General features: G+C 44.1%; 1 protein-coding gene across 3 annotated transcripts; it reads right to left on the bottom strand.

Moving 5' to 3' along the window:
- Window positions 1-253: 253 nt before the first annotated feature.
- LOC111959717 (peroxynitrite isomerase THAP4) lies at window positions 254-16,529 on the bottom strand. 3 transcript variants are annotated; one of them, XR_002876715.2, is made up of 5 exons: window positions 16,211-16,529; window positions 15,588-15,910; window positions 11,240-11,933; window positions 10,967-11,055; window positions 2,584-2,670 (listed from the first exon to the last, which is right to left on the bottom strand). XR_002876715.2 is itself a non-coding variant. In XM_070437547.1 (3 exons), exons 1-3 carry the CDS (start codon window positions 3,063-3,065, stop codon window positions 762-764), a joined length of 1,086 nt encoding a protein of 361 aa, XP_070293648.1. In that variant the 5' UTR covers window positions 3,066-3,489; the 3' UTR covers window positions 254-761. The 3 variants fall into 3 exon arrangements, 1 of the variants encoding a protein (XP_070293648.1); XR_011474907.1 differs by having other exon boundaries at window positions 15,823-15,910; XM_070437547.1 differs by lacking the exons at window positions 10,967-11,055; window positions 11,240-11,933; window positions 15,588-15,910; window positions 16,211-16,529 and adding exons at window positions 254-833; window positions 2,888-3,489 and having other exon boundaries at window positions 1,835-2,670.
- Between the last annotated feature and the right edge of the window lie 210 nt (window positions 16,530-16,739).

Below are 16,739 nucleotides of genomic sequence, written 5' to 3'. Positions count from 1 at the left end.
CTTAGCTTCACCATAGAGACGACCCTCTCCACATGCCTCCGCACACTCAGCCTCTCTGGGGAAATGTCTGTCAGCGAGACATCTTCGCTCCCTTCAGACCCCTCTCCGCCATCGCAGCCAGTGATTTTCAGCAGGGCACCATGGGCCGCCACCGACTCACCAATGTCCAAATCCTTATCGGCCAGGACCACGTCTCCTGGGAGGAGCTTGCCCAGGAAGCCACACCCCTCTGCCAGGCTCTTGTCGCTGACACTCCCCGGCGACCCCCTGGAGACGAAAGTGACCACGCCCTGCGGGGCCATGCCTATCATGTATTTCAGAGTGTTGCTCCCTGCTGACGCCCCCTGCTGGTTCAAGTAAATTCAAGGAGCAATTTTTTCTGGGTTTAAATAATGACAGGCAGTACCAGTCAAAGGTTTGGACACACCTATTCATTCAAGTTTTTTTTATTTATTTGTACTATTTTCTACATTGTAGAATAATAGTGAAGACATGTGAAATAACACATATGGAGTCATGTAGTAACCAAAAAATTGTAACAAATCAAAATATATTTTATATTTACATTTCTTCAAAGTAGCCACCCTTTGCTGTGATGACAGCTTTTGCACACTCTTCAGCTTCACCTGGAATGCTTTTCCAACAGTCTTGAAGACCTTCCCACATATGCTGAGCACTTGGCTGCTTTTGCTTCACTCTGTGGTCCAACTCATCCCAAACCATCTCAACTGGGTTGAGGTCGGGTGATTGTGGACGCCAGGTCATCTGATGCAGCACTCCATCTTGGTCAAATAGCCTTTACACAGCCTGGATGTGTGTTTAGGGTCATTGTCCTGTTGAAAAACAAATTATAGTCCCACTAAGCGCAAACTAGATGGGATGGCGTATCGCTGCAGAATGCTGTGGTAGCCATGCTGGTTAAGTGTGCCTTGAATTCTAAATAAATCACATACAGTGTCACCAGCAAAGCACCCCCACGCTTCACGGTGGGAACCACACATGCAAAGATCATCCGTTCACCTACTCTGTGTCTTACAAAGACACTGCGGTTGGAAGCAAAAATCTCAAATTTGTACTTGAATGTCCATTGTCGTGGTTTCTTTGCAGCAATTCAACCACGAAGGCCTGATTCACGCAGTCTCATCTGAACAGTTGATGTTGAGATGTGTCTGTTACTTGAACTCTGAAGCAATTATTTGGGCTGCAATTGCTGAGGCTGGTAACTCTGATGAACTTATCCTCTGCAGCAGAGGTAACTCTGGGTCTTCCTTTCCTGTGGCGGTCCTCATAAGAGCCAGTTTCAACATAGCACTTGCAACTTTGAAAGTTCTTGAAAATTTCCAGATTGACTGACCTTCATGACTTAAAGTAATGATGGACTGTCTCTTTGCTTATTTGAGCTGTTCTTGCCATAATATGTATTTGGTCTTTTACCAATTAGGGCCATCTTCTGTATACCACCCCTACATTGTTACTACACAACTGATTGGCTCAAACGCATTAAGGAAAGAAATTCCACACCTGTTAATTGAAATGCATTCCAGGTGACTACCTCATGAAGCTGGTTGAGAGAATGTCAAGGGTGTGCAACGCTACCAAGGCAACGGGTGGCTACTTTGAAAAATCTCAAATATAAAATGTTTACTACACGATTCCATATGTGTCATTTCATAGTTTGTCTTCACTATTATTCTACAATTTAGAAAATAGTAAAAAAAAAAAAAAAAAAATTGAATGAGTAGGTGTGTCCAAACTTTTGACTGGTACTGTATAACAGGATATATTTACCACAGGATATATCATATATACCAAATTAGACAGGACAGATACTCACACACAACAAGTTAACTTCTGACCCGGGTTTCTCCAAGGTCACCCTGAAGCAGTCTATGATCACGGCACAGTCAGGGTAGGTCGAGTGGAGAGCTGCCGGGAGGTTCTTGCGGAGCTCAGCCCTGGAGGGCCAGAAGACAGCCGTGGGTACTAGCGTGGTGGACATGACATTAACCATTCTGAGCACCGTCCTGGTCACCGTGCCAACCTTCACGCCGAAGCGGTAGGCCAAGTCCTGATTCTTGAGGTCAAGTCGAAGACGCATTAGTGTCAGCAGCAGCTGCTGAAACATGGAGAGCTTGACCATGTTCTTGGTCCCATTCATGTGTGGTGCGAGGAGCCACATGACTGTCTCAAATACAAAGTAGTTGGGCAAGCCAGTGTAAAACCTGACCTTCTCTGGGTCGTTCCGGAATGAGGTCTCTGAGAGTGACAATTTATCCACAGACTCCCGGAGAGCCCGGTTCTCCTTCTTCAAGATCTTGAGCACGTCCTCATAGTTGTCAGGCTCTGCGGCTGACCTTTTGCCGGGCTTCCCTCCCCTGTCTTTGCTGTCGCTTGACACTGGTTCAGATTCCTCACCATTGTCACTGGTAGAGGATGAGGATGCACTCTGGGCCACGTCATGGTCCTCCTGGCTTGGTCTCCGGTCGACCACAGACCTACCCTGGCCCTGCAGGAAGAGCAAGGCGTTGGCCGCCTCCACCTGGGCTTCCTGCTTGTCTGAGATTTCAAAGGCAGCAGTCTCTTCCTTAATTTCTGACTCCGGGGATAGGGGAGCTGATGTAAATACTGAGGGAACATAGTCTGGCGAGCGTGGATTCTTCACCTGTTTACCTGGAATTGAAGAAAAAGAGAGAAACTTTAGTGAGGCATCATGCACAATCACATTAGAACATACAGCTGCAGTGATTTCTAGTAAAAAAAAAGTAAAGAATAGCATTCACGTTTTATATGGTGGTCAGGTGCTGGTTGGGAAAAGTTCATTGAATGGCACATTGAATGGCACATTGATAATTTATGGACTGTTTTATTGACAACGTTGGCTGCGCACCTGAGATGAAATGAGTACTACACAGCCTGCTCCCGTCGTTTGGCAGCCAGCCTTCTCGGTTCACAGCAGCTATCCAACGCTGCTTTCTGTCGGGATCGCGTGGGAAACGGTAAAAAGACAATGATGTGCCTGGTATTCTTCTATTCCGACAGCCAGCCACCACGCACGTGTGTACCATAATAAGGCCCAAAGGGTGGTGGTTTTCCAATACAATTCTGACTCCCAAAATGGTGGCTGTTGGCAAATTAGTAAAGATACTTTTTGTGGCCTCGTTTCACATTTCCAGTGGCGTGATTCGTCGAGGAGGCTCTGTTTTATAACGTTTATCCGACGTCATCAGCACGCGACTAGTATTTATTTTCTGCTGCTACTCGTTGAAAGTTCCACTTACAATTTAGCTAAATTATCAAACGCTGTCAAGCATGGCTGTGGAATCAAGAGTCACACAATAAGAAATTAAGAAAGAACCTGAAAAACCTGTTGACAGAGAGAAGGTAGCTACTAGCTAACCAACTGCATTAGATAATGTTAGTTCGGAACGCTAGCTACAGCTAGCTGGCTGGTTAGCTAGGTTTTGAGCAGTGGTTTATATACACTAGATAACCAACAGGGGCCGCTAAATTGAAGCCACGGTGCCACCATCTTGGTGCTCCCCTACAATTGTAAAACATATTTTGGAACCTATAGAAATTGATTTATTCACGTGTACATTCGTTTTAGCCACATGTATTATATTAGACACCTTAATGCATAATTTAAAATGGTGAGCTAAACAAAAAAATCTAAATATATAAAATGTTCCTTAATTAAAGTATACGTTTTAAGACTTACTGTTCCCACTATAACAAAAATACATGTAATTGTACTGAAAACATTAATTGAAATACTGTAGAATTCCTATGGAGGACTGCTCCCACTGGGGAGTGACAATATGGCCTCTCGATGGCCAATACATAGCATCAGTAATCCAAGGTTTATATACATTATTGGTTTTGAAGCACTCATGCCATGTTGTTCTGTTAGCTAGACCAGGTATTCCCAAACTGGTGTACGCAAAGCCAGTGAATTCTATGTGTTACAGTTGGATGAGTCAACAGACGTGGTGGGCCTGGCACAGCTCCTGGTATATGTCCGTTACGTTTATGGGGGGTCAATTAAGGAAGACATCCCCCCCACGGGTACGCCAAATAAAAATGTGATTCACATAAAAAAAAAAATGTTATTACATTTTTTCAAAAAATAATTCTTAAAATTTTCAAACAGTCCATTTATATTTTCCAAGGGGGCTATACATTTGGGTGAGGGTTTTTTGTCACCTGAGTAGCCATGTTTCACTGCCAAAAATAAAATTAAACCATCTAGTGTTCAGCAAAATAACAACACTGTCAAATACAGGTAGCCTAGTCAAATAATGAACATCCAATCACCTTAACCGTTACCCTCTCGTGGATGAAACCTTCAGTCTTGCGCAGACATTTAGAAACGAAACATGCCAATTTAAAAAATAAGCCACAGTAGTTTTTTGAGCGAGAGTAAGACATGTATAAAAGCAACAGATACCATTAATAAGAAGGGGCTAGAAGCATCTTTATATGGTGAGCTACCGAGTGACTAGGACAAGCAAGCACCATACTATTGTGGTGTACTTAATTCTTCCTGCTGCCGCGGATATGGCTGGGACCATGCTTGGGGAAAAGGCCAAAAACTATACAGACAATGACTTCATCAAACAACACTGTTTCACAACGCCTCAGTGACATGGCTGGAGATGTTTTGAAACAATTACTGCTTTGCATACAAGCCAGTGAATTCTATGCGTTACAGCTGGATGAGTCAACAGACGTGGCGGGCCTGGCACAGCTCCTGGTATATGTCCGTTACGTTTATGGGGGGTCAATTAAGGAAGACATCCTCTTCTGCAAACCATTGGAAACCAAGACAACAGGAGAGGATATTTTTAAAGTACTGGACAGCTTTGTGACATCAAATGGACTTTGGTGGTCAAGATGTGTTGGTATCTACAGTCGTATGAAAAAGTTTGGGCACCCCTCTGAGGCTGCATAATAATTTACTCTGTCGTCACAGAAAATGATCACAGTGGCATGCCATTCATTTTCTAATAAAAGCTGAGAACTGGGGTATTGTCCAGACAAAGATTTTTAGTGTAGCAATATTAAGTTGTATGAAATTAACTCAGATGTGAAAAATAGGCTATGCAAAAATGTGTCATTCTGTTGTTTGAATACCTGTAACTACTTAGCACTGATTAATTGGAACACACAATTGGTTTGGTGAGCTCATTAAGCCTTGAACTTCATAGACAAGTGCATTCAATCATGAGAAAAGGTATTTAAAGGTGGCCAATTGCAAGTTGTTGTTCTCTTTGACTCTCCTCTGAAGAGTGGCAACATGGGGGCCTCAAAACAACTCTCAAATGACCTGAAAACAAAGATTGTTCAACATTATGGTTTAGAGGAAGGCTACAAAAAGCTATTGCAGAGATTTAAGCTGTCAGTGTCCACTGTGAGGAACATAGTGAGGAAATGGAAGACCACAGGCACAGTTCTTGTTAAGGCCAGAAGTGGCAGGCCAAGTAAAATATCGGAGAGGCAAAGGCGAAGGATGGTGAGAACGGTCCAAAACAGCCCACAGACCACCTCCAAAGACCTACAACATCATCTTGCTGCAGATGGTGTCACTGTGCATCATTCAACAATTCAGCGCACTTTGCACAAGGAGAAGCTGTATGGGAGAGTGATGCGGAAGAAGCCTTTTCTGCACACACGCCACAAACAGAGTCGCTTGAGGTATGCAAATGCACATTTGGACAAGCCAGCTTCATTTTGGAATAAGGTGCTGTGGACTGATGAAACAAAGATTGAGTTATTTGGTCATAACAAGGGATGACCAAATGCGGCATGGCGGCAAAAAAACACAGCGTTCCAAGAAAAACACTTGCTACCCACAGTAAAATTTGGTGGGGGTTCCATCATGCTGTGGGGCTGTGTGGCCAGTGCCGGTACTGGGAATCTTGTTAAAGTTGAGGGTCACATGGATTCCACTCAATATCAGCAGATTCTTGGGAATAATGTTGAAGAATCAGTCACAAAGTTGAAGTTACGCCGGCGCTGGATATTTCAACAAGACAACGACCCAAAACACTGCTCAAAATCTACCCGGGCATTTATGCAGAGGAACAAGTACAATGTTCTGGAATGGCCATCCCAGACCTGAATATCATTGAGAATCTGTGGGATGATTTGAAGCAGGCTGTCCATGCTCGGCAACCATCAAACCTAACTGAACTGGAGATGTTTTGTAAGGAGGAATGGTCCAAAATACCTTCATCCAGAATCCAGACACTCATTAGAGGCTATTATTTTAGCAAAAGGAGGCTCTACTAAATATTGATGTGATTTTTCTATTGGGGTGCCCAAATTTATGCACCTGTCTAATTTTGTTTTGATGCATATTGCACATTCTCTGTTAATCCAATAAACCTCATTTCACTACTGAATAATTACTGTGTCCATCAGTTATTTGATAGATCAAAATGAAATTGCTGATCCAAACACCCAATTATTTATAAATGGAAATCATGGAAATTGTCAGGGGTACCCAAACTTTTTCATACGACTGTATATTGATGGCGCAAAAGCCATGACAGGGAGACATAGTGGAGTGGTAATGCGGGTGCAAGCAGTTGCTCCCGACGCCACTTGGATACACTGCAGCATCCACCGAGAGGCTCTTGCCAAGGGAATGTCTGACAGCTTGAAAGACGTTTTGGACACTACAGTGAAAATGGTTAACTTTGTTAAAGCAAGGCCCCTGAACTCTCGTGTATTTTCTGCACTATGCAATGATATGGGCTGCGACCATGTAACGCTTTTACAACATACAGAAGTGCGCTGGTTATCAAGGGGCAAAGTATTGACACATTTTTTTAAATTGAGAGACGAGTTTTCTTTACTGACCAATTTTCACTTGTCTGACTGCTTGCATGATGACGAGAGTTTTAAAAAAAACAGAGTTTTACAGAGTAAAAAAAAAAAAGAATATTCAAATTGTGTTCAAGTACAAATCAATTGTACTAACATGTCCTCCTTTGGTTATGTTTTTGAATTAAAATGTTTAATTTACAATTGGTGTAGTTTGTATGCATTTTATAATTCTGACCTGTAATTTAGCTTGATTGTTGCAAAGATCTCTCATTCCTAAACTAAGCCATCATGCTCATAATAATGTATTTATATTATGGAGGTCATATAGATAAAGAGGGATATACATCTATCTATCTAGGTTTTCCACTAGATGTTGGAACATTGTGTGGGGATTTGCTTCTATTCAGCCACAAGAGTATTAGTGAGGTTGGGCGATTAGAACCTGGTTCGCAGTCGGCGTTCCAATTCATACCAAAGCTGTTTGATGAGGTTGAGGTCAGGGCTCTGTGTATGCCAGTCAAGTTCTTCCACATTGATATCTGAACCATGAAAAAACAGCCCCAGACCATTATTCCTCCACCAAACTTTACAGTTGGCAAAATGCATTGGGGCAGGTAGCATTCTCCTGGTGTCCGCCATACCCGGATTCGTCCGTCGGACTGCCAGATGGTGAAGTGTGATTCATCACTCCAGAGAACACATTTCCGGAGTCCAATGGCGGTGAGCTTAAAACCACTCCAGCCGACGCTTGGTATTGAGCATGGTCATCTTAGGCTTGCGTGTGGCTGCTCGGCCATGGAAACCCATTTCATGAAGCTCCCGAAGAACAAATATTGTAATGACTTTGCTTCCAGAGGCAGTTTGGAACTCTGTAGTGAGTTGCAACCGAGGACAGACTATTTGTACGCGCTTCAGCACTCGGCAGTCTCGATCTGTGAACTTCTGGCCTACCACTTTGCGGCTGAGCCATTTTTACTCCGTTTCCGCTTCCCAATAACAGCACTTTCAGTTGACCGGGGAAGCTCTAGCAGGGCAGAAATTTTACGAACTGACTTGTTGGAAAGGTGGAATCCTATGACGGTACCACATTGAAAGTCACCGAGTTCTTCAGTGAAGCCATTCTACTGCCAATGTTTGGAGATGGATATTGCATGTCTGTGTGCTCGATTTTATACACCTGTCAGGAATGGGTGTGGCAGACATAGCCAAATCCACTAATTTGAAGGGGTGTCAACATAATTTAAAAAATATAAACTCAGCAAAAAAAGAAACGTCCTCGCACTGTCAACTGCGTTTATTGTCAGAAAACTTAACATGTAAATATGTGTATGAACATAACAAGATTCAACAACTGAGACATAAACTGAACAAGTTCCACAGACATGTGACTGACAGAAATTTAATAATGTGTCCCTGAACAAAGGTGGGGTCAAAATCAAAAGTAACAGTCAGTATCTGGTGTGGCCACAATGCTGCATTAAGTACTGCAGTGCATCTCCCAGTTCTTGCTGTGAGATGTTACCCCACTTTTCCACCAAGGCACCTGCAAGTTCCCGGACATCCCTAGCCCTCACCCTCCAATCCAACAGGTCCCAGACGTGCTCAATGGGATTGAGATCTGGGCTCTTCGCTGGCCATGGCAGAACTGACATTCCTGTCTTGCAGGAAATCACGCACAGAACGAGCAGTATGGCTGGTGGCATTGTCATGCTGAAAGGTCATGTCAGGATGAGCCTGCAGGAAGGGTATCACATGAGGGAGGAGGATGTCTTCCCTGTAACGCACAGCGTTGAGATTGCCTGCAATGACAACAAGCTCAGTCCGATGATGCTGTGACACACCGCCCCAGACCATGACGGATCCAAATCGATCCCGCTCCAGAGTGCAGGCCTCGGTGTAATGCTCATTCCTTCGGCGAATCCGACCATCACCCCTGGTGAGACAAAACCACGACTCGTCAGTGAAGAGCACTTTTTTCCAGTCCTGTCTGGTCCAGCGACGGTGGGTTTGTGCCTTTAGGCGACGTTGTTTCCGGTGATGTCTGGTGAGGACCTGCCTTACAACAGGCCTACAAGCCCTCAGTACAGCCTCTCTCAGCCTATTGCGGGCAGTCTAAGCACTGATGGAGGGATTGTGCGTTCCTGGTGTAACTCGGGCAGTTGTTGTTGCCATCCTGTACCTGTCCCACAGGTGTGACGTTCGGTTGGACCGATCCTGTGCAGGTGTTGTTACACGTGGTCTGCCACTGCGAGGACGATCAGCTGTACGTCCTGTCTCCCTGTAGTGCTGTCTTACAGGCTGACTACACCGCTCGGGTCACGTGCATGAGCGTTGCAAAATACATTTAGAAATCTATATTATTCAATTATTGCACCCACTGCTCGTGCGTGCGAACGAGCGTCTGCGTTGCCAAGGGCTAAAATAGAAGTCAGTTCTAGTTCTGAAGTCCTGCCTCTCCTATCTCCTCATTGGTTTATAGAAGCAGGTACCCACGTGCCATCTCCTCATTGGTTATACCCACGTGGGTGACTGAAAGACGAAATAGGTCGGTGGTGGTAATGTACGTAATTTATGAAAGTTGCCAGATCTGGGGAGAGTTACCAAAAACCTTTGCAGCATTGAAGGTCCCCAAGAACACAGTGGCCTCCATCATTCTTAAATGGAAGTTCGGAACCACCAAGACTCTCCCTAGAGCTGGCCGCCCAGCCAAACTGAGCCATTGGGGGAGAAGGGCCTTGGTCAGGGAGGTGACCAAGAACCTGATGGTAATGCTGACAGAGCTCCAGAATTCATCTGTGGAGATGGGAGAACCTTCCAGAAGGACCAACATCGCTACAGCACTCCGCCAATCAGGCCTTTATGGTAGTGGCCAGATGGAAGACACTCCTCAGTAAAAGGCACATGATGGCCAGCTTGGACTTTTGGCACCTGAAGGACTCAGACTATTATAAACAAGATTTTCTGGTCTGATGAAAACAAGATTGAACTCTTTGGCCTGAATGCCAAGTGTCACGTCTGGAGGAAACCTGGCACCATCCCTACGGTGAAGCATGGTGGTGGCAGCATCATGCTATAGGGGTGTTCTTCAGCAGCAGGGACTGGGAGACTAGTCAGTATTGAGGGAAAGATGAATGGAGCAGAGAGATCCTTGATGAAGTCCTGAGCACTCTGGGGCAGGTTCTCAGACTGGGGCGAAGGTTCACCTTCCAACAGGACAACGACCCTAAGCACACAGCCAAGACAACGCACGAGTGGCTTTGGGACAAGCCTCTGAATGTCTTTTAGTGGCCCAGCCAGAGCCCGGACTTCTCTGGAGACCTGAAAATAGCTGTGCGGTGACGCTCCATATCCAACCTGACAGAGCTTGAGAGGATCTACAGAGAATAAAATAAACTCCCCAAATACAGGTGTGCCAAGCTTGTAGCGTCATATCCAAGAAGACTCAAGGCTGTAATCGCTGCCAAAGGTGCTTCAACAAAGTACTGAGTAAAGGTTCTGAATATTTATGTAAAGAAGGTATTTCAGTTTTCTATTTTAACCTGTTTTCGCTTCGTCATTGTGGGGTATTGTGTGTTGATGAGGAAAACAAATAATTTAATCAATTTTATAATAAGGCTGTAATGTAACAACAAAAAGTCAAGGCCTACTCAAAGGATGGTCAGTAAATGGGACCTCACTCAGTAGTGTCGAGTCATTTGGGAGGTTTATGGTAGGGAATGTCATTGTAATTCCGATCAGGTATGCGCCTGTGACAGGATTTTATACATGGCGCTGGTACCTACTCCCCGCACATGCTCCAGCCTCTTCAGCTCAGTCAGACACAGGAAGAACATGGGGGCTTTGGTGCCCACCTCCGTGATCCTCTTCAGCTCCTCCATCAGAAACCCTGCAGGGCCTGCATTATCACCTGAGGCAACAGTCCCAAAATACATTTCTGTGGCACTGTTGATCTTCTGAATGGCCTGGTTGAGACTGGACAGAGGAATCTGTCTCACGTAACTTGGAATACTTCTTGTCACCATGGCCAGACCCCGCCCTGGAGGGAAGACTTTCTGACTGGTAATGGTGTAACTCTTTTTAGGATATGTTATTAATAAACCTATTCTACTTTCTTGTTGGCATTATTAGAGTTTACCTGTTCTTCCCTGTTGCTGTGTGGAGGATTGAAGGTATGTAGTGTGGCTGAACTACTGCTGTGGGGAGTTTCTTGCTCTGGGAAATGAGCTGTGAGATGAAAGACACAACCCATCATCAGAACTAGTCAGCACAGAAGGTAAAATCACATCTCTCTAAAAGCCCACTTGGTAGTACAGACACTGAAGCCCTTTCACCCCTATCTGTGCACAGGAAAGGCAGTTCCCACATCGTCTACTCCACACTGACTTCCACAAGTCTCCAGTGCACTCACCTTAAAAAGGTCCTGTGTGACAGAGCTTAGGTCCGGCATCTCGGGAGTGAATGGCTCGGGGTAATCCCCTCACCCGCAGGGTACCCAGGTTGAATGCCTGGGTGGAACCATCCGGCTCCAGGACTGAGGGGGCTTTACTGCCCCATGCTCTGCTCCCCACGGGCTCCACCACCACCCCTCTACAGTCAGGGAGAGAAGAGACAGCGAGGCAAAATAGATACTCAAACGTAACTATTACTATAAGTAAGCACTCAAGTGACTTTATAGCAGTTTCAGCTTACAAAGGGCAAAGAGTTGCCCAGAAAGGACTCTAGGCTTAGCATCTCTGGTGTAGATTTTTTCCACTGTACATCCAATGATCGAGATCTCTGGCACATTATATAACCAGGCTTGATTGGCACCTCTATTGGAGGTTGGAAGTTCCAAGTGATCTTGTTCTTCATCTGCCTGTGTGTGTCTCACCCCGCAACATGACAGTTACTCACTATATTTGAGTGCAATTTGTAGTTTTGTCTATGGTCCATGCCTCCATAAATACATAAACAGACATGTTGACAGACTGACAGTAATACACATCTTTCTGGTGCTAAGGAGCCTGTTGATGTACGGGATCTCAAATACTGGGACCTCAGTGTGGCTTGGGTCACTCTCTCCCTGCAGAAAAGGGGACGTGGACAGACTTTGATCTTCAGACCTGGGGTGAAATAAAATGTATTCACATGCTTATCACAAACGGACAAAAATGTCACATAAAAATTGTCCCAGGTAGTGTCAACATCGGGAATCAGACTTACTCTATCAATACTATGGTGCAGATCATGTAAGAACGCTTGCTCATCAAACTGTCTAAAATGTATTTTAAAAATATAACAGGGTTTGGCGTTGGTAATTTTTCTATTTCTAACACAAGCTTTTGCACAGCGATCACTCACATCATTACAGAATATCCCAGTCGATGTGTATTTGTGAGGGCTATTCGTTAGAATGGCCAATAGTGTTAATTTTTTAGGTGCTCTGGGATTCGGTCTTGTAGGAGCATTAATTAATTGTGCGAGAGTCACACAGTTCTGTAAAAGAGTCCGATACAGATGTAAGCATGGTTCAGTTCAAATCTCATAAAACAATGAATTCAGAGTCATTTAGCTTCTGTAGGACAGAGTTTAGTGCGTCTCCCGAAGCCGAGGGCGGTCTGTAGCATCCGACTACAGTGATGTGGTAGTCCATATATACAGTTGAAGTCGAAAGTTTACATACACTTAGGTTGGAGTCATTAAAACTCGTTTTTCAACCACTCCACAAATTTCTTGTTAACAAACTATAGTTTTGGCAAGTCGGTTAGGACATCTACTTTGCGCATGACAAGTCATTTTTCCAACAATTGTTTACAGACAGATTATTTCACTTATCATTCACTGTATCACAATTCCAGTGGGTCAGAAGTTTACATACACTAAGTTGACTGTGCCTTTAAACAGCTTGAAAAATTCCAGAAAATGATGTCATGGCTATAGAAGCTTCTGATAGGCTGATTGACATCATTTGAATAAATTGGAGGTGTACCTGTGGATGTATTTCAAAGCCTACCTTCAAACTCAGTTCCTCTTTGCTTGACATCATGGGAAAATCAAAAGAAATCAACCAAGACCTCAGAAAAAAATTGGAGACCTCCACAAGTCTGGTTCATCCTTGGGAGCAATTTCCAAACGCCTAAAGGTACCACGTTCATCCGTACAAACAATAGTACGCAAGTATAAACACCATGGGACCACGCAGCCGTCATACCGCTCAGGAAGGAGATGCGTTCTGTTTCCTAGAGATGAACGTACTTTGGTGCGAAAAGTGCAAATCAGTCCCAGAACAACAGCAAAGGATCTTGTGAAGATGCTGGAGGAAACAGGTACAAAAGTATCTATATCCACAGTAAAATGAGTCCTATATCGACATAACCTTTTAGGCTGCTCAGCAAGGAAGAAGCCACTGCTTCTAAACCGCCATAAAAAAGCCAGACTACGGTTTGCAACTGCACATGGGGACAAAGATCGTACTTTTTGGAGAAATGTCCTCTGGTCTGATGAAACAAAAATAGAACTGTTTGGCTATAGTGACCATCGTTATGTTTGGAGGAAAAAGGGGGAGGCTTGCAAGCCGAAAAACACCATCCCAACTGTGAAGCACGGGGGTGGCAGCATCATGTTGTGGGGGTGCTTTGCTGCAGGAGGGTCTGGTGCACTTCACAAAATAGATGGCATCATAAGGGCGGAAAATTATGTGGATATATTGAAGCAACATCTCAAGACATCAGTCAGGAAGTTAAAGCTTGGTCGCAAATGGGTCTTCCAAATGGACAATGACCCCAAGCATACTTCCAAAATTGTGGCAAAATGGCCTAAGGACAACAAAGTCAAGGTATTGGAGTGGCCATCACAAAGCCCTGACCTCAATCCTATAGAACAGTTGTGGGCAGAACTGAAAAAGCGTGTGCGAGCAAGGAGGTCTACAAACCTGACTCAGTTACACCAGCTCTGTCAGGAGGAATGGGCCAAAATTCACCCAACTTATTGTGGGAAGCTTGTGGAAGGCTACCTGAAACATTTGACCCAAGTTAAAACAATTTAAAGGCAATGCTACCAAATACTAATTGAGTGTATGTAAACTTCTGACCCACTGGGAATGTGATGAAAGAAATAAAAGCTGAAATAAATCATTATCTCTACTATTATTCTGACATTTCACATTCTTAAAATAAAGTGTTGATCCTAACTAACCTAAGACAGGGAATTTGTACTAGGATTAAATGTCAGGAATTGTAAAAAAAAAAATGGAGTTTAAATGTATTTGGTTAAGGTGTATGTAAACTTCCGACTTTAACTGTACGTTCACTTTAACCGCAAGCAATTCAAAATGTTTGGCTTTGGTCATCGAGAGAATTTCAGGTGTTAAACTTGGATTTGACAAATTGCGACCCCTCCTCCTCTACTCATCCGATCTAAAAATTGTGTACCCATCAATAGAAATCGAGTTATGACACAGATTTCCATAGCCAAGTTTCTGATAAAACCATTGTCTGCATTTGTCGTATTGGCCCATATTCTAAATCATGTCTATTTTTGGAAATAGACTTCTGACATTAACATGCAAGAGGCCAAAACCTGCTCTCTTTTTAAAATCCTAGGGAGCCGGTAGAGATTGCATGTTATATACCGGCCCAGGGTTTGGTCCCACACTACAAGAGATCAATAATAAAAGCATAACAATATATCTCAGTTGTCCAATGCGTGAGGACTTGGTGGAACCAGCACCATTGTCCATTTTTTGAGATTTGGAAGTATGCCATCAAGTGTAGGTCCACTTGTGTTTGAGAGTGGTGCAATTGCAGAGAGAGATCAAGTTCCTGGTGTTAGCAAATTGTTGGGCATAAGGCGAAGATAATTCACTCACCCATTGATCATTCAGTCTAATTAATCCAGGATGGCATTGAGTAAAGAGCAGGCACAGTAACAGATACATAATGCTGGTTTTTAGAGGTCTTTCAGCACAGGTGTACAACGATCAGTAGACGTTGTGTAGAACGACAGATTTTCCCACGCCACCATCCGGTTTTCCAATCTGGCAACCGCTTCTCCGTAGCAGGCCTTGCGAGCATACAAACGTTCCTGACTCGGCCCGCTCCAACTCCAAAAAAGTGTAGTCTACAGTTTACGAGAGGCCCGAGGCTTTCTCAATGCAGCCTTCTCAGTCAAAATTCTTTGGACAAGAAAATTTTGTAAAATAAAGACTGAGATCTCAAAATAAGTTATATACAGCATCCACATTCACATCAAAAGTTTGCTTCTGTAAACAGGTTCAGGGTCATTATAACATAACTCTTAACTCTGATCTCAAGGATCAGACTGACTGATTGGCTGCCATCTTGGTGTTTTGGGCATGGCCAGGACCAGGACCAGAGAGGCCGGAGGGAGGGTCATCATGGGCGTGGGGGCCTCAGCGCTGGAAAACACTGCTACAAATCAGTGTCAAGTTCTAATGTACCCTCTTCAGGTGGATTTCCGACAGGTCAAAGTTAAGAGAGCTGGGAGATGCGCATGGGGTCAATGGAGGGCGGAGGAGGTATCTTCAAAGGGGTCACTGAGGGGAGGTGTCCCTCCTTTCCTGCCTCTTGGTCCTACTCTACTCCCTAGGTGTCATTCTCTTTCTCTGAAGCTTCTGCCTCCTGGCGGTTCGGGCTCTGAGCGAGAGACAAATCTCCAGATAAACCAGCGGCGTTCAGGAGGGGAACATTTTAGATATAAAGTTAACCAAATACTGAATAGTTTGGACTAAGTGAAGTGTTAAATAGATACTTTTTTACCTGTCTGTTTCTGTGTGTTCTTAGGTGCTTTGTAGACATATTTTTCATAGTGTCTCTGTGTATCCTCTGTGGTCCTCTGGTTCAGCACCATACACATCTTTATGAAGCTCATCACCTCATTCTCCTTTTTTTTTTAACCTTTAACTAAGTCAGTTAAGAACAAATTCTTATTTTCAATGACGGCCTAGGAACAGTGCCAACTGCCTTGTTCAGGGGCAAAACAACACATTTTTACCTTGTCAGTTCGGGGATTCGACCAACGCTCTAACCACTAGGCTACCTGCCACTGCCTGTTGGCGCATCAGCTGCTCCTTCACCTGGCCCTGGGCATGCACAACAAGCCAGGTATGTAAATCATTCTCTAAATATGTATACCAATGAATCACATAGTTATTATTAACTACAAGCAGATCATCAGGTGCCACATTGAGGGTTACATTGAGGCCGCTGACCTCTGAGTGCAGCTCATGCAGAACTCGCACTGTTACAGAACGTTACACAACAAAGTGACAATACGGTAGAGGTGGACTGACTCTTCTTCTGCCATACACCTATCAAAATGGTTCTGATCCTACATTTGGCCTCACCTCTAACCAGTGGAACATTCATATAAATTAACTTACATCTAGTTTCAAAGGTCTTTTGGCAGACCGCCTGCTTATCGGAGACCAATCTCGTCATTATATAGCTACTGTATTTTTGGTGGAAGTCTGTTTCATACATTCTTCGTCGTAGTTCTGGTGTGCCTGCTAAAGACCGGCAGTTTCTATCTTCACGGCTAGGTTTCGCAGCGAAAAAATTGCCTACGAGTCAATTTGTTGGCAGATGTGTTTCTAAATGTAGTATGGTTATCTTGAACTGCAATTTAAACAACTTTCGCTGGCTGTTTACATTCATACAAGTTGGCACAGGAATTTGGCGCCACTTCCGGAACTAGTTTAAGTATTTACTATTCAGGACTTTCACCACCGAAGAAGAGAATGCATCTCGCGCTAAATGCAAAACTGCCACCTACCGGCTTCACGATTAAATACATTTAGTTACAGAATCAAATCAAATCAAAGTTTATTTGTCACGTGCGCCGAATACAACAGGTGTAGACATTACAGTGAAATGCTTAGTTACAGGCTCTAACCAACAGTGCAAAATTGT

The sequence above is a fragment of the Salvelinus sp. IW2-2015 genome, linkage group LG36 (genome assembly GCF_002910315.2).
Source record: "Salvelinus sp. IW2-2015 linkage group LG36, ASM291031v2, whole genome shotgun sequence".
NCBI classification, from domain to species: Eukaryota; Metazoa; Chordata; class Actinopteri; order Salmoniformes; family Salmonidae; genus Salvelinus; species Salvelinus sp. IW2-2015.
Note: the sequence above shows the minus strand (reverse complement) of the source record. Positions and strands in the feature narration are given on the sequence as shown.

Bases quoted from the DNA above. Each gene is read 5' to 3' on its own strand.
- LOC111959717 (XM_070437547.1), bottom strand. From the start codon at position 3,065: ATGGTACACACGTGCGTGGTGGCTGGCTGTCGGAATAGAAGAATACCA. The intron at 2,671-2,887 runs GTGCGCAGCCAA...CTTCAATTCCAG, and splicing joins TAGTACTCATTTCATCTCAG to GTAAACAGGTGAAGAATCCA. The intron at 834-1,834 runs GTGAGTATCTGT...GTTTTTCAACAG, and splicing joins CAGAAGTTAACTTGTTGTGT to GACAATGACCCTAAACACAC.